Source organism: Oryx dammah, unplaced genomic scaffold, assembly GCF_014754425.2.
Source record: "Oryx dammah isolate SB20612 unplaced genomic scaffold, SCBI_Odam_1.1 HiC_scaffold_2, whole genome shotgun sequence".
NCBI lineage: Eukaryota > Metazoa > Chordata > Mammalia > Artiodactyla > Bovidae > Oryx > Oryx dammah.
In genome coordinates, this window is record NW_024070186.1 from 11,598,320 (window position 1) to 11,622,113 (window position 23,794).

At 59.5% G+C, this 23,794-nt stretch overlaps 1 protein-coding gene across 1 annotated transcript; it reads right to left on the reverse strand.

Annotated features, from left to right (window-relative positions):
• Positions 1 to 283: 283 nt before the first annotated feature.
• COL6A1 (collagen type VI alpha 1 chain) lies at positions 284 to 21,141 on the reverse strand. The gene is made up of 35 exons (XM_040264713.1): positions 20,930 to 21,141; positions 20,309 to 20,438; positions 18,684 to 18,884; positions 17,589 to 17,748; positions 17,287 to 17,415; positions 17,167 to 17,187; positions 17,007 to 17,027; positions 16,882 to 16,926; positions 16,038 to 16,091; positions 15,468 to 15,512; positions 15,342 to 15,368; positions 15,146 to 15,172; positions 15,008 to 15,052; positions 14,631 to 14,684; positions 14,369 to 14,431; positions 13,549 to 13,611; positions 13,405 to 13,458; positions 13,286 to 13,321; positions 13,034 to 13,096; positions 12,366 to 12,428; positions 7,047 to 7,109; positions 6,272 to 6,334; positions 6,105 to 6,155; positions 5,949 to 5,984; positions 5,557 to 5,619; positions 5,294 to 5,359; positions 4,750 to 4,785; positions 3,971 to 4,007; positions 3,705 to 3,713; positions 3,354 to 3,487; positions 2,955 to 3,064; positions 2,657 to 2,840; positions 2,380 to 2,560; positions 1,641 to 1,670; positions 284 to 1,516 (listed from the first exon to the last, which is right to left on the reverse strand). Exons 1-35 carry the CDS (start codon positions 21,024 to 21,026, stop codon positions 894 to 896), a joined length of 3,084 nt encoding a protein of 1,027 aa, XP_040120647.1. The 5' UTR covers positions 21,027 to 21,141; the 3' UTR covers positions 284 to 893.
• Between the last annotated feature and the right edge of the window lie 2,653 nt (positions 21,142 to 23,794).

Sequence of the window (23,794 nt, forward strand, 5' to 3'; positions counted from 1 at the left end):
GGACGGCGCCTGGCCGTGGAGGCACCTCTCAGGCCCCTGGATGCCTCAGCCCTTCTGAGTCCTCCTGTCGCTGCAAAGGGCAAGCACAATGGGGGTTTAACTCCTCGGAATGACGACCACAGAAAGGAGAGTGAAAACCTTTATTTGAAAAAGTTGCCCATATGAACACGGTTGAGAAAAAACACAGAAAGGAGTAAAAGTAAAACTCAGGAGCCATGAAAATCTTCAATAAAATGTAGAACCAATCACTTCCTTGAGGAGAAAGGACTTCGGCTTGTTTCTGATTAAACGCCTCACTGTGCCCCAGGGGGTGCGGCCAGGCCTCTGGTCCTGGGGTGGGGTGGGGCGGGGCAGGATAGCACCTTCGCTCTGGGGTTTGCGGTCTGGGCTTTGCCATCAAGGAGGAGTTGTGGTTTCTGCTGGCAGGCGTGAGTGACAAGAGCCTCGTGAGGGGGGTCAGCGCTCCAGGGCTCACGCTCCTGTGCCAGCTCCCTGGGAGACCTGACTTTGGGGTGAGAGAGGGTTTCCTGAAGGACTCTAGGATCAGAGGGGAGCCAAGCTCTGGGTGGTGGCGGGGGTTGGTGGGGAGGGAAGGCAGCAACAGCTGACCCCAGAAAGGACAGAGAACCAGGTGCTGAGGCTCTGACTGGGGTGAGGGGACGTGGACAGGCAGCAAGAGGAGGGCACTTCAGGTGCAGGTTCAGGCAGGCAGCAGGAGAGGGCCGGCAGATCCCCAGCACCGATACTCTGCTCTGGGGGTGGGGGGGTGGGCAAAGCATAGAGCATCGAATCACGGCTTTTCAAGCTTTCCCTTTAAAAAATCCTAGCTAGTCGGGTTGGTCAGGAACGTTGGGTCCTCTCTTGCCTCTGTCTCGGTGGCAGGGGCCAGGCCACTAGTCCAGCGCCACCTTCCTGGACACCGTCTGGTAGAAGACGCCCCGCAGCAGCGCCTGGTAGCTGGGCACGCGGAACAGGTGGCGCTCGCCGAAGGCCACGTCATACTCAGCCGCCTTGCCCGTGACCAGGACACGCACGTGGGGCTCGTTCACCTGGCGGCCCACCACCACAGCGAAGATCTCCACGCCTGCCCGCTGGGCCTCCTGCACCGCCTTCTCGATGGCGGCCGGCGTGGCGCCCTGCGAGTTGCCATCCGAGAAGAGCAGCAGCCTCTTCTTGGCGGCGCCAGATGAGGCCTCGCGGTAGAAGCGGGTCACGTAGCCCAGGGCGTCCATGACGTCGGTGGCGTCGTTGATGAAGCCCATGGAGTCCACGGTGTTGGCCAGCACAGTGTAGTTCTGCAGGAACTGCAGGGCCGCGCGCTCCGGCCGCTGCTGCCCTGTGCCACTGTACTGCACCACTGCCACGCGCACGTCCTGGCCCGGGTCTGTCCGGCTCGCTGTCAGGAAGCGCTCTGCCAGCCGCTTGGCAAAGCGTTTGGTGATGTCAAAGTTGTGGCTGCCCACGCTGGCGGAGCCGTCCAGGAGGATGGTGATGTCGGCCGGGGAAGAGAAGGTGACTGCAGGCGGAGCAGCTGTGAGCGTGCAGCGCAGGCCCTGGGGCCTGCCCCGCTCCCTACGGCCTCCAGACCTTCTTACCCAGCGCCCTCCCCAAGAATGCCCCATCTACCCCCCAGTACTCACTTGGGCAGGTGTAATCTGGACATTTCTTGTCTGTAAAAGAGAAAACCCCATAGCATGACCCAGCAATCACAGGGACTGCTGTTCCTCCTATAAGCCCCCAGCAAGAGGACACCGGGCACTTCTGAGGTGGAGGGCACGGCCACCACTGTCTCCACCCTACAGGAGGCATGTCCCTTATTCCAGAGGGGGCCTTTGAGTGACAGAAGGGTCCTCCAGGCACCAGCCCTTCTGAGAGCAGGGAAACCAAGCTCAGGGTGGAGGAAGGGTGTTCTACAGCACAGGCCCCATGCCACAGGCCCCAGATAATGCTGACTCCACTGCGCCAGCTGGGGCCCTGAGTCTGAGCCTGAAGCACTCTCCAGTTGCTGACCAGCAGCTGCAGTGTGGACTCAGCTCTGATCCTGGGCCAAGCCCAGATGGACGTAGCAAATGTGTCCCTTACGTGGGAACCTCTGAGGGGTGTCAGGCACCAAGGCCCACCCCTGCCCACACATTTAGGTGCACCGAACCTCAGACCCCAGTGCACATGTGTGCAGTGGGGGATCACGGTGTAGCCCACGCTCTGGGAACACCTGTGTGGATGCCGAGCCACCAGGGAGTCAGGCCACAGCCTCCAGAGGAAGAATGGGGAGCAGCTCAGGGGGGAGTGGACATGCTGCTGGCCATGGGCATCTACTGCCACAGTCAGAGGCCACAGCGAGCGGAGAGCAGAGCCACAGGGCCCGCCTGCCACGCTCACCTATGCAGATCTGGGCGGTGATGTTCTTCAGGAAGCTGTCGTCCAGTAGCTCGGCGTAGTTTTCCTTGACCAGTGAGATGCCCGGCCGTCCCTGGGGTGCCAGGCCTTGGCAGGAGATGACGTTGAGCTGGTCAGAGCCCGCAGCCAAGCCAAAGACATCCTTGATGCCCACGGAGACCACCTGGGGAGAGGGACAGCGTTGGTGTAGCCCTTGGTGGGGACAGTCCCCCGAGCCCTTGGGCATGAGGGTGACAGTGTGGCATGGAGGCCGCCCCACCTGGATGTCAGGGCCGCAGAGCACGCTGAGTGGGGTGGTGTCCCTCTGGGTGTCCGAGCGGCCGTCGGTGATGACCAGGGCGATGCGGTTGTTCTGGGTGGGCGGCAGCAGCCGGCTCCTAGTGTACTGCAGGGCCTCGCCTGTGAAGGTGCCCCCGCCCATCCACTGCAGCTTCTTGATGGCCCTGTAGGGCCACAGTACCATTAGGGTGGGAACCAGGAGTCAGGGGGCCAGGGATAAAGGTCAGGGCCAGGGCAGGGCCAGGGTCAGGGGTCAGGCGCCAAGCAGCCACACTCACTCCTTGAGGTCCTGGGCATTCCTGATGTTGGGGTCCCTCAGGTCCACGTGCTCCTGCATCTGGTTGTGGCTATACTGCACCACGCCCGCATGTGACTGCCCAGGCTCAAACTGCTCGAGAGAGCCGCCACCATGAGGAGCACCCTCAGGGATCCCCGGGGTGCTGGTGCTTCTCCCTGCTCAGGTCGTGCCTCCACCACCCGCTCCCGTCCCGGGTTGGACTGGCCCCCAGAACCCCAGGTGGCTCTTGTGCTCTGCTGGGCTGGGGGCTTTGGCTTTTGAAAAACAAGGCATCTCTCCTGTGGCCCCCAGCACCCGGCCCTTCCACTCTGGTGTCAGGACAGACCCCTGCCTCCCTGAGAACCTTCATCCCCCAACGAGGCCAGGGCGGCCGCCTCACCTTGACCAGCTCGTCCCTGCTCAGCCGGTCAATGACCTTGACGATGAAGTCCTTGGCGATCTCGAAGTTCTGTAGGCCGATGCTCTCGGAGCTGTCCAGCACGAAGAGGATGTCGATGGGCCCGCACTTGCACTCTGCAGGCAGCAGGGCGCGGTGAGCCTCGGGGCCCCTCCCAGGACCCCTCCAGAGCAGGGCAGGGTGGGGCTCAAGGACTGGGGCTCATGGAGAGAACTCTGGGCACCCCCATCCCTGGTTGTGTGAATGACCAGGGGAGGACCGGCAGGCCAGCACCCAGGGCCAATCCGGTGGGGAGGTGTGAGTCCACCCCACCAGGTGAAGAGTCAGACTCACCACAGCAAGCTGGGAAGAGAAGGAAAAGGCAATCATATGGTGTCAAGAGTAACCCCCTAGCCAGCTTCCCCTTCTCCCCTCCTGACTTTCTCATGGGAGGACCAGGCGTTGAGACTCAACCCCCTAGCCAGGCCCTCCTCACCCCTCCCGCCAACTTCCTCTCAGGAGGGGCCCATGCCTGCCCTCCTGCCTGCCTACACCCCCCAGTCAGCATATGGCAGGATGCTCTTTCTCATCAGGGTAGGTATCAAGGGGGAGACACTCACAGCACATTTTCATGATGATGTCCAAAATCTCGCATTCCTGGGGGTGAGGGAAGAGATACTCCCAGGAGACGGAATTGGTTCTTCTGTGCCCCTCCGGGGTGTGAGAGGCTTCCCAGGGCTCGGGGGGTGAGGCCAGCCCTCCAGGTCCCCCTCCCCTGGGACTCCAGCTGGGACCACAGAGGGGCTGGGCTGGGCTGTGCAGGGTGACCCCTTTCCCAGGGCGTGCCCTGCTCTACCTGCGAGGCCCCTGCCTTCGGGGCATGGGCATCTGATGTGGCCTCTGATGTGTGGCCACAGGTGTCTCACTGTGGCCATCACGTGTCCCCCTCATGGCTTTGTATGTTCCCTTACGACCAGCACACATCCCCACCGTGACTGTCACGTGCCCCCACGGCCCTTGCATGGTGGCTGTGGCCTCCATGTCTCCTACCTGTGGCCTCCACGTGCCCCCATGGCCTCCACATGTCCCTGCTGTGACCTCCACGTGCCCCTCTGTGACCTTCACATGTCCCTGCTGTGACCTCCACGTGCCCCTCTGTGACCTTCACGTGTCCCTGCAGTGGCCTCCACGTGCCCCCATGGCCTGCACGTGTCCCTGCTGTGACCTCCACGTGCCCCTCTGTGACCTCCATGTGTCCCTGCTGTGACCTCCACGTGCCCCCATGGCCTCCACATGTCTCCCTGTGGCCATCTTGTGATCTCTGCTGCTGTCAGGCTCCCCACCCCGACAGGAGCCTTGGCCAGAGTGGTCAGTCCCCAAGGATATTCACAATACTTACGTCTGGCCCTGGAGGTCCCACGTGTCCTGGGGGTCCCTGTCAGAGAAAGGATGGGAGAAGGATTGTCAGGGTGGACGCTGGGGCCATGCTGATTCCTGGGCCACAGATCTGATGGGAGCCCTTGGCTGACCCCCTTCATGCAGGGTCCTCCAGCCCTAGGGGAAGCCGAGGCTTCTGCACCTTGAAGGCTGGGGAACCTCCTACTGTCATCCACCTGGTGGCCACTGTCCGACTGTCCCTTCCTGGTGGTCAGTGGGAGCTCACCCCCCGTGGGAGAGTGTCCCAGTGGGTCTAACAGCACCACCTTGATAGGCAAGGTGCCCGGCCTCACCCAGGCACCACCTGAGGCCCTGCCATGCCTTCACACCTTGCCCGGAGACCTGCCCTCCCTTTCTGCCCACCCCTTCGTGCTCAGCCCCTCAGGCCCTGAAACTGCATGTCCCCCCAATCCTCCTGGAGCCCATCTCCAGAGCCTTGCTCCCAGGTTCCCACCACCCCAGACTCCACAGCCTCAGGGAGGGTGCCCACCCGCCCATGGACCCACCTGGGGGCCTTCAGGACCTCGGTAGCCCTTTGCTCCTTTGGCGCCTCGTGGAGCAATGTCATTATTCTGGAAAGAAACAGTGCAGTGTTGTAGGCTTGCCATGCATAGCCAGACCAAGTGCTATGAGCCTGGCTACCACCCCCTTGAGCCCCAGAAGGCTCAGCCACCCTTGGAGCCACATTCCCACATTGTCTGAGGGCTCTGGGCCCTCGAGGCCAAGGTTGACTGGGGATGTTGCCAAACACGGTGGGCTTTGCACTCACGTCCTCTCCGGGGTCCCCGGCTTCTCCCTCGTCCCCCTTGAGGCCAGGGTAGCCTTTGGTGCCCTGCAGGTGACAGAGAGCACATAGTTAGGGGGAGCCGGCCCAGGGTTGGGGTGGGTGCTGCAGCTCTGGGCTTCTAGGGGGCGGGCTTCTAGGGGGCAGGCCTCTTGGGTGGGCCATGGAGAGAACAGATCCCGAGGGGAGCGTCAGCCAGCAGGGGCACCCGGGGCTGAGCAAGGCCTAGGGAGACAGAGTCATGGGCGGGGGCCTTGGCGATGAGCAGGCCTGTGTGTGTCTGCACGTGTGCTCAGGTGTAGGAGCGATGCACTTGCACGAGCGTGTGTGCCCATGTGCACCTCCCATGGCCAACAGAGTAGATGGCATGTACTCACGTTTATCCCAGGAGGACCTCTGCTGCCTGGATAGCCCTGGGGAAAGGCGGGACAGTCACATCAGTCACACTAGTCACACCAGAGGGGCAGCCCCAGCCAGAGAGCCATGTGCCCCACTGGCTTAAGGGGGCATCAGGCAGGACTCAGGGTACTCACAGGAAAGCCGGGGAAGCCTTCGGTGCCATTCCCGGGGGGGCCGTCTTCACCCTGGGAGAGCAGATGGAGTCCGGCCACTGCAGGACTCCGCCAGCCCAGCTCCTTCCAGACTCTGGGCCCCAGGCAATCTCCCGCCCAGGATGTACCCTTCGCCCTGTGTCACTCACCCTCTCACCCATCAGCCCGGGGTCTCCGGGGGGGCCTGCAGGCCCTGGAGCTCCTCTGGGACCCTAAGGAGGAGAAAATGAAGTGGTCTCTGGGTAGCAAGCCACACAGGCTTGGAGGCATGAGGCCTCCTGGAGCAAAGAGGAGAATTAAATAAGGTAACGTGTTTTCATGCAGCACATAAATTACTCAAAGAAAGGGTTTTAAACCCGAAATCCTGGAGGCCATGCCACCTTTGGGCCTTGGTTAAAAGCTACACCTGCCCCATGTCCACCCAGGGAGTGACCCAAGAAGGAGGTGACCAGAACAGGGACAGGGACCCATGGGGTCACTGTGGGGGATTCACACCCAAGAGCCCAACCAGAGAGGGTGGAGGAGCCAGCAGACACACCACAGGCTGGCCAGCGCCAGCACGTCGGCAAAGTTGAAAAATCGTTAAGATCTGAGTTCATAATGAGAAAAACAACAAAAAACTTCTCAAGTCAAATTTATAAGGCATAACATGCAAAGAAAGAAAAAAAAAAGGAATTTGGAAAGAAATAAGTCAAACTGTTGATGCTGTTTCTCTCTGAGGTGGCGGGGGGGGCTTAGATTTCAATTCTCTTTCTAATACTTTTCTGCATTTTCTAAATGTCATCAGAGTCACACATTCCATGAAGTGAAATGAAACATTTATGTGTAGGAGCCCAGTGGGTTCTCCCAAAGAAGTCTGGGTGGGGGGCAGGGACAGGGGTCAGGCTAGTCCCTCCTGGGATAGCGGCAGGGAGGGCTACTCACCTCGGTCCCTGGGGGTCCCTCATCACCTCGGTATCCTTTTGGCCCAATGGGGCCAGCCTCGCCCTGCAGAGAGAGGACACACCCGATGGGCCCCTTCTGACCCACAGTGGCCCCCAGCCCCACACCCCACCCTTGCTGGCTGCTCCATCCTGCCGCTCCCTGGGGGCCATCGCCTGCCTTCTCGTCCAGGCTCTTGGTCCCCCAAGGATTCCACAGACCCCTGACCTGTCTTGGGACAGGAAAGGGATGGGAGTGGGCCTGTGTGGTGATGCGCTCCGCATCCTGGGAACTCAAGGGACTACCTGAGACATGGAAACACCAAACTGGGTGGAGCTCCTGGGGTACCCACTGCGGGGGGACGGGGGTGCCCACTGCAGGGGGACACGGGATGGGTGAGGCCTGGTGGCCGGGTGCACGATGGGAGAACGGGACCCTATCCTCAGTTTCTCAATGGCCTTTTCCTACAATTTGGGAAAACACATTTCCCAGGACCTTCCGCATGGACCCTGGTGTCGGAGCTGACCTCCTGCTGGGTCTGGAGTCGGGAGGGGCTTGTGGGGCCCCTAACAGGGCCAGGAGGGTGGGGCTGAGCTCAGAAGCAGAAGACCTGGGGGCCGGGAAGTTGAATGCGCAGGTGATCAAGCGCCACCTGGGTTGGGAGCCGCAGGTCCAGGGAGGACCATCCCCAGTTGGTCACAGGCTGGGGGGACACAGGGCCCCCTCCCAGAGGAGGCAGCCGTTCCCAGCAGTGTCCAGGGTTCCTGCGGCCCAGGAGGGGCCTCCCTTTGCCCCATACTCTCGGCAGCTTCCTTTTACTGCAGCGACCAATTACTCTGGAAACTAACGCAGTTGGGATGCACCCAGGACCCCGTGCCGGGTCCTGCTTCCAGTGTTTGTGCCTTTAGAGTTAATGACTTCCTGACAGAATGTGTCAGCACCCCTGGCCGGAGCGGTCACAGCTCCTCAGTTACCGTCCAGGAAAGGCCACGGCTGGGGAGGTGGCCTGGCAACAGGGCCTGCTCAGCCTGAGGCCACAAGAGTCAGTTGTGGGAATGGGGTGGACACGGAAAGAGCAGGGGTGGGTGACAGTCGTTCCAGAAAGAGACACGTAGAGATGAGGGACTTTAAACCTGATGGAACCGCATTTCAATCATTGAGACAGACTGCACTCGTATTCGTTGTGACAATGGGCTGGCTGTTTACTGAAAAAGCCACGCAGGGCAAGCCCACCCCTCTTCCACCGCTGCAGTCTACGCTCCTGACGAATCAGAGGTGAGCAAAACCACACTGGAAGGGTGAGTGCATCTGTAAACCTTTGTGCACAAGCAGGACAACCTCAACTGCAAGGCACCCCAGACAAGCTCAGGACAAATGAGAACAACGTCTGCACCATGGGTGCAGCCCCCCATCCCCCACCACCACAGGGAACACAGACCCTGGCGGGAAGTGATCACTTGCATAAACAGCCCCGCAGAGACCACACTCAGCCCACAAACACACCAACAGTCAAACTGGGAGACGAGTAAATGTGCGGAGCCAGAGTCTCATCATAGCTCATGTTGGCAGAGGTGTGTGTGCAGCTTGTTTTACATTCTTGGGGTAGTGTGAGTGGGGGCCAGATGGGCAAGTAGGTAGGATTATTTGGCAAATGTCAACTCATACACACAACACTGGGGCTAAGACATTTTGCTGCTAAGAATTTACATTCTGGATATTGCCTTGGAAGTTCTTCAGGATGGACAGACGAGCAAGTGGGTGGGCAGACGGATGGATGGATACATACATCCATGGATATATGACAGATGACTAGACAGATGGGTGGATGGATAGATGGATAGATACACACATGTGTACACATTGTAAAAAAAAAAAAAAGGCAAAAAGGCAAAATGGTTGTCTGAGGAGGCCTTACAAATAGCTGAGAAAAGAAGAGAAGTTCAAGGCAAAGGAGAAAAGGAAAGATATACCCATTTGAATGCAGAGTTCCAAAGAATAGCAAGGAGAGATAAGAAAGCCTTCCTCAGTGATCAATGCAAAGAAATAGAGGAAAACAATAGAATGGGAAAGACTAGAGATCTCTTCAAGAAAATTGGAGATACCAAGGGAACATTTCATGCAAAGATGGGCTCAATAAAGGACAGAAATGGTATAGACCTAACAGAAGCAGAAGATATTAAGAAGAGGTGGCAAGAATACACAGAAGAATTATACAAAAAAGATCTTCATGACCCAGATGACCACGATGGTGTGATCACTCACCTAGAGCCAGACACCCTGGAATGTGAAGTCAAGTGGGCCTTAGGAAGCATCACTACCAACAAAACTAGTGGAGGTGATGGAATTCCAGCTGACGTATTTCAAATCCTCAAAGATGATGCTGTGAAAGTGTTGCACTCAATATGCCAGCAAATTTGGAAAACTCAGTGGTGGCCACAGGACTGGGAAAGGTCAGTTTTCATTCCAATCCCAAAGAAAGGCAATGCCAAGGAATGTTTAAACTACTGCACAATTGCACTCATCTCACACACTAGCAAAGTAATGCTCAAAATTTTCCAAGCCAGGCTTTAATAGTACATGAACGGTGAATTTCCAGATGTTCAAGCTGGATTGAGAAAAAGCAGAGGAACCAGAGATCAAATTGCCAACATCCTTTGGATCATACAAAAAGCAAGAAGGTTCCAGAAAAACATATACTTCTGCTTTATTTACTATGCAACAAAGGCTCTGACTGTGTGGATCACAATAAACTGGAAAATTCTGAAAGAGATGGGAATACCAGACCATCTCAGACCTGCCTCCTGAGAAATCTGTATGCTGGTCAAGAAGCAACAGTTAGAACTGACATGGAGCAACAGACTGGTTCCAAAACATCAAGGCTGTATATTGTCACCCTGTTTATTTAATTTCTACGCAGAGTACATCATGCAAAATGCCAGGCTGGATGAAGCACAAGCTGGAACCAAGATAAGAGCTTCTTGATGAAAGTGAAAGAGGAGAGTGAAAAAGTTGGCTTAAAGCTCAACATTCAGAAAACTAAGACCATGGCAAATAGATGGGAAAACAATGGAAACAGTGAGAGACTTTATTCTTTTGGCCTCCAAAATCACTGCAGATGGTGACTGCAGCCATGAAATTAAAAGACGCTTGATCTTTGAAAGAAAAGCTATGACCAACCTAGACAGCATATGCAAAAGCAGAAACATTACTTTGCCAACAAAGGTCCATCCAGTCAAAGCTATGGTTTTCCAGTAGTCATGTATGGATGTGAGAGCCAGACTATAAAGAAAGCTGAGCTCTGAAAAATTGATGCTTTTGAACTGTGGTGTTAGAGAAGACTCTTAAGAGTCCCTTGGACTGCAAGAACATCAAACCAGTCCATCCTCAAGGAAATTAGCCCTGAGTATTCATTGGAAGGACCGATGCTGAAGATGAAGTTCCAATACTTTGGCCACCTGAGTCAAAGAGCTGACTCACTGGAAAAGACCCTGATGCCAGGAAAGAGTGAAGGCAGGAGGAGAAGGGGATGACAGAGGATGAGATGGTTGGATGGCATCCCCAACTTGATGGACATGAGTTTGAGAAAGCTCCGGGAGTTGGTGATGGACAGGGAAGCCTGGTGTGCTGCAGTCCATGGGGTTGCAAAGAGTCAGACAGGACCAAGTGACTGAACTGAATGGACACATACGTCAGATGGACCGAACTGACACATGTACACAAGTGATGGGTGGATGGACAGATGGAGAGATACACACATAGGTACCCAGGTGATGGGTGGATGGATAGATAAAGATGGATAAACACATGGACGGAGGGACAGAGGAGCTGACTGAACGACAGATGGATGTTGATATTTTTGACAGCATTTTTCTGTAAAGCAAAACACTGCAGACAATCTACGCACAGCCCATGCGAATGATGAGGGGCAGGAAGCAGACCCTTCCAAGGATGCCAAGGAGGAGGCCCCATCGAAGGCCAAGGGTGCCCAGCCCAGACTGTACCCTGCATCTCAGGGGCCCTCAGGGGCTTGTGGGTCCCAGGGGCAGCCCTCACCCCACGGGAGGTGGCGGGTGGAGTCAGGGGCCTCTCAGGACCCAGCTCCCTTGCCATGCATCTTCACCACACACGTTTGTCCGTTTGCCATGTGTTCACGTGCATATGGCCTGTCTCCCCACTGAACTGCCAGCACCCTAGCCCCATGAGGGTGGCACCAGGCTGTGTGCCCCCCTTCCAGTGCTTCCCCAGGGCGGGCTGGAGTTCAAGTGGGTTCTGCAGACCTCTTCCAGGACCCACCGGACACCAGGAGTGCCAGGACACCACCAGAGTCCCAGCATGGCCTGGCCAAGACCACCCACCAATGTGGTGTGGCAGCTTCGACAAACCCAACAGCCAGGCTCCTGCCTTGTCCCTCTGGCCGAGGCCTGCTCAGTGGTGACAGCCCACTCAACCTGCCTCGCCTCTGTGTCATTCTGTCACCCCACATGCCCTCTACTTGTGAGCCCTGCGGCAGGACCCAGTCAGGGTCTGGAGAAGACGGGCTGAGAGTACCAGCGGGCGATGGGGGGAGGGGGGGCGGTCGGGCACGAAGCTCCCTGGGGGAGTAGTCTCAGCTCTCCCTCCCATCCAGCTGCTCACAGCTTCCAGCCTATTCCCCGACTGCTCCTCCCGCCCAGCCCACTGCTTCCTCAGGCCTCCACTGTCTTCCCCTCCCCTAGCATAGCCTCTAGAAGGTCACGCCCAGGAATTCTGGAATGTTCCTTGGACTGACACTCCCAAGTCAGCTTCCTGCCAGCGTCTCACCCCCGGAGCTCCAAACCCTGAGGGAGGTTTATACAGTACATCTCCGGTGTGGTGCCTGTCTGGGCTCAGTCCTCTGAGACCTTGCCCGTCTCCCCAGGCTGGAGGGGTCCCCAGGGCCCAGACTCCAGCATGCCTCTGCTGCTGCCAGCCCTGCCCCCACTGGTCTTGATGGCTCACTGCCCGGCTTCCACCCTCAGTGACCTCTTCCAGCACTGGCCACACCAAGGCACCCTCCCCACTCTGAGGGCAGCGTGAGGGGCAGCATAAGGGGTCTTTGCTCAGGGCTGCGTCCTGGCAGTGCCCACCCAGGGACAGGGCTCCCCCTGTGAGCACTGGTCCACCTTGCCAATCTGTACCAGCCCCTTGGCCACCGTCCCCCCAACCCCAGACACCCCAGGTCCCCAGGCCACACCCCCACAAGGAAGCACCTGCGTGTGCAGTGAAGAGACCTCCCCCTGCATCTGTGAGCTGCTCCCATCTGGCAGCACCACGCCCCCCACCCCTGCCAGCCAGGCTTCCTACCGGGTCACCGGGGACACCAACGGGGCCTTCTCGTCCCTGGTCACCTTGGGGTCCAGCTTCACCCTGGGGAGGAAAAGCCACTGAAGGAGGAGACGGAGGAGGTCGGCTCCCCTGGGGGCCACTGGCTGAGGTCCAGCAGCTTCTGTCATCTGCTGCGCGTGGCCTCGCTTCCTTCTCACCCCAGTTCTCCAAAGTGGCACGTGCTTGGCCGTCAGGGGACTCGTGTTTTCAAGGGGCCATGATGAGGGGCCGATACCCCTGCCGAGGCCTGGAGGCAGCTCATTCCCCCCACCCCCCGGCAGGGGTTGAGGGGGGCACTGGCCACATTCCCCTCTGTGAAATGTAAACTCAAGAACAAGCAAGGCGATGCTGACGCCGTGGTGGGCGGAGCAGGGAGGCCTAAGGATTCGTGTTCTGCCTCTACTTCAAATCTGTTGCTGACCTTTCTCTGTAGCTTGGGGCTTGGGGGGTCGAGGTCCCACACAGGCAGTGGGCAGGAGAGGGGGATCTTTGGGACATGGGAGTCCTGTGTGTGGGTCACCCACATCTCAGGGCCAGAGGGTCATGGTGGCCTGTTCTTGATTCTGATGGCCTGACCCCAGTCTGGCCTGGTCTCTGCAGCCCCCTGCCGAGGGCATGGGGGTCCCAGCTTGGGGACAGTGACTCACCGGGTCTCCTCTTGGGCCCCGCGCACCTGGGGTCCCTCGAGGTCCTCTTTCCCCAGGACCGCCCTGTGTGGAGGGAGCAGAGGCGGTGAGGTGTGGGGTGGGAGCCCGGGGCCTGGGCTCGGGGCTGTCCCCCCAGCAGATGCCAGGATGTGCGGTCTCTCCGTCTCATGCCCTGCCCTGTCCACCTGGGGCCACGTGGGCCACACCAGTCACACCGGCCACTGACTGGTGAGGCTCAGAGCACCCGCTCACCCTCTCTCCGGGGGCTCCGTCTGGTCCTGCATTTCCCTGGAGTAAGAGGAATCGACATGAGTTCGTCAGCAGCAGGATCTCTGCCGAGTCTGGGGCGTCGTGGGGGGGAGGGCGCCTACCTCATCGCCGGCTTCTCCCTTCTCTCCTGGGGGACCGGGCTCTCCGGGCTCACCCTGAGAACAACAGCGCAGACCATCTCCTCTGACCCTTCGGCCCTCCCAGGCACAGCACCCCTACTGCATCAGGGAAACGTGCACACTCACCTCATCTCCGGGGGGTCCCGTGCTCCCTGGTCTTCCAGGCTCCCCGTCTGCTCCGGGCTCACCCTAGAAAGACCTGAGGGTTAGCCTTCAGGAGGTCATGCCCGGCTGTCCCGGGGGCCCGTGGCCCCACACTGGCCCTCCTCACCCAGGCTTCAGGCCGCAGTCCCTGACGACCCTAGCCACCCACATCTCTGCACCAAACCCACTTCCCGGGTTCAAACACTGCTCATGGCAGGGGCCAGCCAGGCCCTGAGAGTGGAAGCCTGGGGTCACCAGGCTGGGGGCTGGCACCCTCAGACCTCAACCACACTCCAGGACATCCATGTTGCTAGAATGGATTTGGGACAGAATCCGTGTTACTCCTCCAACTTTTCCAGCATTTCCTGTTGCTGAAAACCCAAAGAAATATCAGCAACAGATTCGAATTAGAGGCAGAACGCGAATCTTCAGGCCTCATTGCTCTGCCCGCTGCAGTGTGAGTATCTCCCTGCTTATTATTGAGTTTACATTTCACGTGAGCAGGTCGATCCTGGGCTGACCAGAGGGTTACAGGCTGCAGGGACGGTCCTGAGGTGCCCAGAGAGGCCTTGGGCGGACGGGCAGGTGCAGGAAGTGCAATGGGGGGGGACACCCAAGGCTGGGCACCCAGTGCTCTCCCGGGCAGAGGTTCCCATGCCCATCCCTGCCAGCCCAGGAAGGGCAGTGGGGCCTGGCCCCCACACTAAAGCCGAGAACTTGCTTCCAGAAGGAATTTTTCCTCAATGCCAGGCGGGTCATGAAGCCCCAGCCGGGCCCACCCCTGTGGGCTCAAGTCACTGACCTTCTCTCCTTTCAGTCCGAAGGCACCTGCGTCGCCCTTGGGCCCGGGGGGTCCTTGGACACCCTGGGGAGAGGTCGCAGAGTCAGACCACAGTCTGAAACAGCAGCCACTGGCAGCCACTTGCTGGCGAGCGACAAGCCAGCAGGGCAGGTCCCCAAGCCACAAGGCATGTGTGACTTTGCGTGGTTAGCAGGAGGGCTGAGGCAATTTTCACTTCTGAGAGCTTATAGCCTTAAGATGTGGGTGAGAGAAAGTGACTTACGTCGAATCCAGGCGAGCCCTTGCAGCCTGGCAGGCCAGGGTACCCTGTCTCCCCCTGTAAGGAGGAAGGTGGGTTTGGGGGTCAAGCCTCCTCTGGCTCATCCACCATTTCCCAAGAAAGTTCCCCCCAGTGGAAGACGCTCTGAGCTTGGCTGGGTAGCTTAGGGTCCATTGGGACCTGAGGCTTGGCAGGAATCAGCAACAGATTCTAATTAGAGGCAGAATGCGAATCCTGCCTTCCATGCTACCTCAGAGTTGCCCAGGGTGGCCACACACAAGACCCTTACCCACCCACCTCCTCGAGGATAGCCAGCTTGGCCCACCATCCCTTCCCCGAAATATGTGCCCCGCCTCCACCCTCCCCGAGCTGAGGGTGACCTTCATGCCATCCACGCCGTCCATGCCACGCTTTCCCTTCTCGCCCTGAGAAGTGAAAAAAATCAAAGGTCAGATGAAGGTCAGACTGCACCCCCACAGGACAGTGTCTCCACCGGCTGTGCCCCTCCAGCATCTCACCTTGTAGCCTTTGGGTCCCCTGGAGCCCTGTGGAGATAGAAAGGGAGGGTGAGGGGCTTGGTCTCCCCATCGTGGAGTGAGGCACCCCCAGCTCATTGCAGCCCCACCACGCCGGGAACAGGCAGCATTGTCCTTGTCCAGAGTGGGGGGCCACTCCATGTCCCAGGGACACATCCCAAAGCCTCAGGTCACTCACCTTCTCTCCTCGGCTCCCTTTTTCTCCCTACACAGCAAACAGAGGAGAAGAAGGGGCTGTGAGGGGTGCCGGAGGCCTAATGCCCTGAGGCCCAGGGCAAGGCCGCGTTGGGGAGGAGAGACCCACCTTCATGCCCTGGTAGCCGACGGGTCCAAGGTCTCCAGGTCTTCCCTGCAGCAGAGGAGGGGGACGTGTTAGACAGCCCTGGGAGCAGGAAACCCCCACCGAGCTCCCTCAATCCCCACCCTACTCAGACCTGGTCAGCTGGAGAGACCTGGCCGGCTGACCACTGACCTGTGTCCAAGAAGCGCCCTGCTGTGGAAGCCCAACCCCACCCCTGGGGGCTCTCAGTGGAGCTCCAGGGAGGGAGAAACACCGGGGCCCCCCCGGGGCGGAGACCACCATGGCTGAAGCAGAGGCCACCTGCTGGCTGACCCCTGCCACCTGTCCTCTGGGAGCAGGTGGGCGTGTGGGGGGCGGCTGAGGGGCGTGGGGGTCTGCCCCATTGAGGGTGCTGGAAGGCCAGCTGTGCCGTCTGCCCCAGAGTCCTCATCACCCACAGGAGCCATGTCCTCTGAGGATCAGGCCACATGGTGCTCATGAAACCAGTCATCCTTCTGGAAGTTTCTGCAGTCTGGCTCCCTGGGCTCTGGCTTCTCAGCGTCCCAACCCCTCAGTCAGGTACCCGGCACTCACAGGGTCTCCAGCTTCTCCTTTCTCTCCCGGGAGCCCAGGCTTCCCTCTTTCTCCCTAGAACAGAGAGCAGATCATGGTCAGAGGACAGATTCCATTTATTTTTAAAAAGCTGGTGAAAGGAAGCCCCTACTTGCTAACAAAAAAGGTCTATGAAGCTATTCCATCCCATCTCCAGTGTCTACGTGGTTTCCAGGCACCTTTCCCGTGGCCCAGGGTGTGAGGCCAGGTCCGGGGTCTCTGCCACACACTCCGCCAAGCCCTGGGGCTGCCTGGCGCCAGCAAAAATAACCCTGACTCTTTTCTGTCTGCCTGTTCTTGCTGCCGTGCTAGGCCCCCAGGGATGGGTGGGAGGGCAGGGTGGATGCAGCCTGGAAGCCCCTGTGGGAGGTGGCCACATGGCTCCATGGCCACTGGACTTGACGCTTTGCAGGAAAAGCCAGAAATCTAGAATTTCACAAGTGAGCTCCTGGGTTGTAAATACTAGCAACGAATTTCGTTTTCCAGTCCGGCCACGTTTGCATCCATCCCATGGCAGGTCCACCTCCAGGAGCAGAGCCACAGGGACACTCACTCCAGAAAGGCCATGCCCTCCACCACGGGAAGGAGGCTGGGGCAGCGGACCCCCGCCCATGGCAGCCATGGCTACCAAATCGGCTGTAGGGCACCATGCCCAGACCCTCTCCCATGGCGGGGACACCTGCTCAGCACAGCAGGTGGGCGGTGGGTGCTGAGGGCAGCTGCCTGGGGTCCAGCTGCACCCCTAGACCTGGCGCCAGCCTGTAGGACATTTCTCCCAGGCTTCCCCCTTCATCAAGGTAAGCACCGGCAGGATGTGGCCACTTACCTCGTACCCAGGGTCGCCTCGAGGCCCGGGGGGTCCTCTGGCGGGCTGCAAGACACAAAAAGAACAGTCACTGGGGACACCATTGGGGCAGCCCAGGGGTGGGGGCGGGCAAGGGCCACACTCACCTGGCACTCGAAGGAGCAGCACTGCGGGACGGGAAGAGGACAGAGGGGCGTGTTAGGAGCGTGGGCACGGCCATGCCGGCCGCCTGCGCTCAGGCTGCTGGTGGAGGAACAGGCGTTGGTGATGCCAGGGCGGGGGGCAGGGGGGCGGGGAGGTGCTTACCACTTGCTCCACATTATTTTTCTGAAAAGCGAGAGAGAAAAGTCACATTAGCTTCCATTCCTGGGCACAGGGTTTCCGGCACCTGGACTTGGCTGGGGCGGGCCTGCAGGCAGCGCTCACGATCATGTCCGTGATGGTGTCGATGGTCTGGCTGATGACTTCCTCCGCGTCGCGGCTCTGCCCCCAGTCAGCCGCTGTGAAGTTGCGCCGGTACGTGTGGTCCGTGGCGATGATGCTCAGACGTGGCTCCTGCCGTGGATGCAACCAGAGCGAGGGTGAACGTCAGTGACAGTGGGAGCGCTGGGCCCTCCCCTCCTCTGCTCCCCTGGAGCCCCAGTCCCTCAGGCTATGTCTGTACCCCTCTCCCATTGTAGTCCCTGGGTACCCCCTCCCTCCACTGCAGGCCCTGGGGGGTGCCCCACCAGGTGGTCAGGCGTGATGGCCACGGAGAAGACTTTGATGCCCAGATGCTTGGCCTCATTCACAGCGTCCTCCAGGCCCCCACAGGGCTCCTTGTACCCCTCCAGGGGGTGCCCGTCAGTCACCACGACCAGGTACTTATTCTCCTTCAGGTGGGAGCCCCTGCAGGGTGTGGAGGAGGTAAGGCCACCTGGCCCAGCCTCCTCAGGCCACCACTGACCCTCACAGCCCAAGGCCCCATTGGGACCACATCACTGAGACCCCGAGGCTGGAGGTGAGGGCAAGGCGCTAGAGACCTCAGAGGAAGATGCAGACCCAAGGGTGGCTCTCAGAGCACTGTTTCCAGTTTCTCTGTGCTGATCTGGCCACAAGGCGGGCTTACAGAAAGGGATGAGTTGGACCATAAAAAAGGTGAGCGCCGAAGAACTGATACTTTTGAACTGTGGTGTTGGAGAAGACTCTTGAGAGTCCCTTGGACTGCAAGATCAAATCAGTCTATCCTAAAGGAAATCAGTCCTGAATATTTATTGGAAGGACTGATGTTGAAGCTGAAGCTCCAATATTTTAGCCACCTAATGTGAAGAGCCAACTCACTGGAAAAGACCCTGATCCTGGGAAAGGTTGAGGGCAGGAGTAGAAGGGGTTGACAGAGGATGAGATGGTTGGATGGCATCACTGACTTAATGAACATGAGTTTGAGCAAGCTCCAGGAGATGGTGAAGGACAGAGGAAACTGGCAGTGCTGCAGTCCATGGGGTCTAGAGTGGGGCACTACTGAGGGACTCAACAACAAACATAGGAAAGGATATTAACACAGAAAATAAAGTTCTGTGGGATCACATTTCAGATCCCCTCTGCCTTCAGTGGTTGAGGAGACAGTGGATAGCTTGAGGGAAGGACAGAGTGGTGGAGAGTGAGGGGGCAGGCTGGGCGGTGGTCACCAGCATGACCCCCTGGGGCATAGGTCTGCTCTGGGACCTCAGGCACCAAAGTCCGCCGGCCAGCGGGCAGCGACCAGGCAGCGCTGGGCGCTCCCCAGGCAGAGTTACGGGGCTTCGGGGGGCAGGGGGCGGCACCACAGGGAGGCAGGCACTCACCCCACGAGCAGCTCCTCCAGACCCTTCTTGATGGCGCAGTCGGTGTAGGTGCCCTTGCCGAAGTACTTGACGGCGTCCACGCTGCTCTTGAGCGCGTCGCGGCCGCTGGGCATGCGCGTGAGCCCGCGGATGATCTCCACCTCGTCGCTGTAGTGCAGCGCGCCCGCATTCCACACCAGGTTGCGGTCACAGCGGTAGTACCTGCGGGCCCGGGCTGGTGAGCAGGCCTCCGCACACCGCGGCCCTCTGTCCTCCCCTGCTCAGCAGGGTCACAGGTGGACAGACGGCCGGTCCCCTCTCACGCCGAGAGGGAGGAGCCTGTGGCCCCGTGAGCAGCCCTGAGACACTGGTCCCCGCGCCGGGGGGCACATGGCGGGGAGACAGCGGTGGCCAGGAGGGTGGGCCCAGCCAGCTAGTGACCACCACATCCCCTGATGAGGAGCCGTGAGCGAGACCCTGTCCCAGGGCCATGGAGCGGGGACCAGACCCTGCACAGAGAGCAGTGGAGCCAATGACAAGGGACGGGGGAGGGAGGGGACAGGACCCCTGGGTCTGAGTGGCTTCTTCTCTCTGCCCTGGTCACTTTGGCCGAGGATCTCAGGGGGTAGCCAGGCCCCCCCAGCCCATCAGCAGACGGGGGACAGAGGCCTCCGTGGGGCGCCAACAGCCCCAAAGGCAGGAAGAGCCCCCAGTTCACAATTGGAGTGAATGAGGTACGGGGCCAAAGCCCCCCAGAGTGGGATGCTGGGTCACCTGGCTGCCCCGCGCCTGCTCTACGAAGCTTGCCCACACCTGGGCCCTCCCTGGCCTTCATAAACCCCAGCATTTCAGGAGGTCTGGGGTCTGGGTCCCACTGTGCCCTGCTTTTGGCAGGCGTTCCTCCTTCCCTGCAGCCTTTCTGGTGGGTGGGAGGCTGGGGGCCTGTGTCAGCGGGTCAGTGGGTCAGAGTGGGAGGAGGGGCGGGGCCTGGGAGTGGGGGAAGATGGGGTGGAGCCTGGTTCTGAGCTTAGCCCGCCCCCTGGCCCGGCCCTGCCTCCTTGCAGGCGTGTCCCGTCCTCGGCCGCACCCGCTGCCAGGGCCTCCCCCATGTGTGAGTGGATGGATGGATGGATGGATGGATGGATGGAGCATGTTGCCCCCAAAGCCAACACCAGGCTGAGGCCCCTCTGACCAGGACACTGGACACGGGGGACACTGAGACCTCGGGTCTGGGACTTAGGCTGTGACCGTCTACTTGGGCAGCCGTCAGTGTCCAGGTGGCTGGTGAGGGGCGCCCCCTCTAGGTACCAGGCAGACCCACAGGGCCTCAGGCCAGCTTCCCAAGCCGGTTCAGGGTGGGGGAGGGGAGCTGTTCAACACTGCGTTTGGGGAGCCCAGGCTGTAGCACTGTCCCCCTTGGCCCTCCTGGCTAAACAGCCAGCTCCATCTCAACTCAGTCTTTTTCTAACCCATCTGAACCACACAGCCCCAAGGGAAGGGACTCAAGTGGCCTGGCCAACACTGCCCTTCTCAGATGGGGACACTGAGGCCCAGCCCTGCCCACTGGCTGCGGCAGGGGAGATACGAGCCTGTCTCCCCCGCCCTCCAAGAGGATGGTGGACGGGAGGAAGAGGACAAGGTCCTACCTGTCATTCAGGTTGTCAATGAAGCGCTTGGTGAAGGACTTGACCTTGTCCACCAGGGCCCCATAGGGCTTCAGCCTCAAGGCCACGCTCTCGGAGGTGTCCAGCACAAAGAATAGGTCCACAGGGCAGTCTGGGCCAGGGACAGGACGAGAGGCTCGGCCCTGCGCTCCCCCTTCCCCAGGGGAGCCCCCACCAGCCCCCCTGGCCACTTCCCCAGCCAGTCACCCCCTTATACCCAGTCAGGCCCCGACACTCCTGAAAGAGCAAGGAGACGTTTCTCATTGTGTTTCCAAGTTGAATTTGAAACTACCAGGGAAGGGCTTGACCTTCAGGAGAGGGTGGGTAGGACCAGGTGACCGTGTTTCGTGACTGACCACCAGGAAGGAATCAGAAGGAGCCGATGATGGAGGCAGAGGAAGTGCAGTGCCCGCTGAGGACAGACACTCAGGGCACACGGGGCGGAGACCTGGTGAGGCCCACCCTCCTCCCCAGGGTCCCCCGCCAGCTGGGCCGCATCTAAGCGCTTGAGCATCGTGGCAGGGGCCGGGGTCCCCTGGACCTCACACCAGATGTGTCTGGTCCAGGCCGGCCTCGCCCAGCAGACGCGGCAAGTCCACTCACCTTGGAAGGCGATGGCCCTCGAGGCCACGGGGTCATCCTGCGCGGAGGCCCAGCAGGCCTGCAGCAGCAGGGGGAGCAGAGCGCGGGGCAGCCTCATGTCACTGGCCTTCGTGTCACCATGGAGCAAGGGCCGGGGGCAGGGTGGGCTGCAGTGACCGTGATGCTGGCCGGGCAGAGAGAAGTCCTGTCTGCTCTCGTTCCGGAGTTTCAGCCCAGAAGGGAGGGAGGGGTGGAGGGAGGAGAGGGTGGAGGAGGAGCCTGGTGGGGGGCGTCTCTCCCAGCTCTGGGTGAGTCACTCCCTCTCCCCTCCCACTGAAGCCCTCGGCTAGAGGATTTACCTCCCTGGTTTATGAGGACTTTTATTTGCTTACAATTCTCATGTTGAGTTTAAGAAGTCTGAAAAAGAGTGCATAACCCAAGATGAATTTCCCTGAAACATGTTTTGGGCGTTTCCAGTCTTCTCATGGGATCCACCGGCCTCTTCACCTCCCCCTCACTAACCAATTTCTACAAAGTGGTGCTGTTTGTTTAAATGTTTCAGCTCCGTGGATCTGTCTGACTTTCGAGCTGTCGTATAAATACCTCTTCACGGTTTAGTCACATACATATTGACGAAAGATCTTCCGCTTTTGCTCTAGGGAAGCACAGAACAATAACGACACACACATTTGTGTGTGTGCGTGTACTCGGTTGTGTCCGACTCTTTGTGACACCATAGATTGTAGCCCCCCAGGCCCTCTGTCCGTGGGATTTTCCAGGCAAGGATACTAGAACGAGTTGCCACTTCCTTCTCCAGGGGATCTTCCTGACCCAGGGGTCCAACCCGCATCTCCTGAGTCTCCTGCATTGGCAGACAGGTTCTTTACGAGCTGAGCCAATGGGGAAACCGGAGAGTGTGTGCAGACAGAGACACAGGGAGGAGCCGAGGCCCTGCTTCTGGGGACAGGTGTGAAGGCCCCACCCTGGGGCCTGCTGGGGGTGGGTTCTGGGTGAGGCCACACCCACCCCAGCCCCAGAGAACATTCTAGATCTTTCCCAGAGCTGGCACTGTTAACACTGGTCTAATATCAGCCGAAATGTTTTATAGTTTAAGACATGCAGAAATCGTGTAACCGTAAGAAGTTTGGGAGAACTTTGGAGACCGTGCGTCTCAGTGGCTGCTGTAGCATCTCTTCCAGCGTCTCCCCGTACCTACTTTCTGAAACTTGTGGACTGACTAGGGTGGTTTCTCCTGCCCTGAGCCTCACCAGCCCTGCTGTGGGCCCTTCTCTCTGTGCCTCGGGGTCTGCCACAGGTGCCCAGCTTCCAAGTCAAACAAAGGGCCTCAGTTCCTCATGCGAGGCTGTTACCTGCCATGGCCTCTCCAAGTCTGAGCTGTTTTATCTGCAGAGATAGCAACTCTTAGGTTCTTGCAGGTTTGGAGAAGAAATCGAACCATATTGTACAAAACCAGGAACCGTGAGTTTGGGTGGTTCTGAACACACGAGGTGGACTGGCCTTGGCAGCATCAACACCCCCACCCCCAGGGCCCAGCCAGGCCCCTGCCCCATCCCTGCAGGGCTCCTGGGAGCCAGGCAGACAGCACAGCTGCCCTGAGGGACTGTCTGCCAGGGTGTAAGGGAGGAAGTTTGGGGCTCAGGGCTCTGCAGTCCCCCACTTGTTGAGAAGAGAGAGGACAGGCAGCCAGGTGCCACTGTCTCTTCCTCTTGCTCCCCCAGGGGCCTTGCTGACCCCTCCCCAGGGTGGGGGTGTCACTCATGTGAAGTCTGAGAGGAGCCTTGAGGGAGCAGGCCTTCCCCACAGCACTACGAGGACCACAAGGGAGGCTGCCAGGTGGGAGCACCACAATCCTCCACCTCCAGGGTCATGAGAGGGGTGCTGCAGGGACATACTCGGCCCCAAGGATGCAAGCACCGCCCCCCACCCCACCCTGGAACTGTGCTTGGCATCCAGCATCCGTGAGAGGTGAGCAACAGACAGGTCGAGATCCACTGGGACCGGGGCCGGGGTGGGGCAGGTAGCAGGATTCCTGCAGGTTTGAAGGGATCCACCCCACCACCCCGTGACCCTGTTCAGGCGGCCGAGGTCTCCAAGGGGGAGTCAAGGCCCTGGAGAGGGCCTAGGAGGTTTCGGGACAGGAGGCTTGGGGACAGGGCTGTCCCCAGGAAAGGCAGGGTGGTGATAGGAGCTCTGCACCCATGCTGGGTGGTTGCTTCAGGGAATCACGGGTCACTAGCCCCAGGGTGCGGCCTACAGTGCCCTGTGCCCCTTGGTGCCCAGAGGCCACGCGACTCACTCCCTGGTCTCAGGCCTGGAGCACTGGGCCCCCGGCCCTGACAGGACCCTCCGGAAGACCCTCCGAACGGACTCCTGCGCCTCCCCGACCCCGGAGTCACCAGAAGCCTTCAAAAGTAGGTGTGAGGCAAGAGGAAGTCCACCAGGGCGGTCGTTGGGGTTAAAACCCAACCATAGAGTGGGTGGAAGCTGGGAGGAAACGGCTGGCGTCCACAGCCGCAGCGCAGCCGGGAAGGGCCTTCGGCCCAGGCCATGCTGATGGGGGTGGGGGGGGGCGGCGCAGCAGACCTCCCCGCCCCCTCCCTCCCCTCCGTGGAGCAACAGCGCCCCCTCCACCCTGCGGACATCTTCACCACAGCTCTGGGCAGGCCTTTTTCTAGGGAAGTGATTTTGCTCAGTCGTGTCCAACTCTTTGTGACCCCATGGATCACACAGTCCATGGAATCCTCCAGGCCAGAATACTGGAGTGGGTAGCCTTTCCCTTCTCCAGGGGATCTTCCCAGTCTAGGGATCAAACCCAGGTCTCCCACATTGCAGGCGGATTCTTTACCAGCTGAGCCACCAGGGAAG

Excerpts from the sequence above, each read along its gene's own strand:
- COL6A1 (XM_040264713.1), bottom strand. The coding sequence starts at position 21,026 with ATGAGGCTGCCCCGCGCTCTGCTCCCCCTGCTGCTGCAGGCCTGCTGG. Across the intron at positions 17,749-18,683 it reads CTGGAGGAGCTGCTCGTGGG|GGGCTCCCACCTGAAGGAGA; the intron begins GTGAGTGCCTGC and ends CACACCCTGCAG. Across the intron at positions 15,369-15,467 it reads TCGGCTACCAGGGCATGAAG|GGAGAAAAAGGGAGCCGAGG; the intron begins GTGGGTCTCTCC and ends TTTGCTGTGTAG.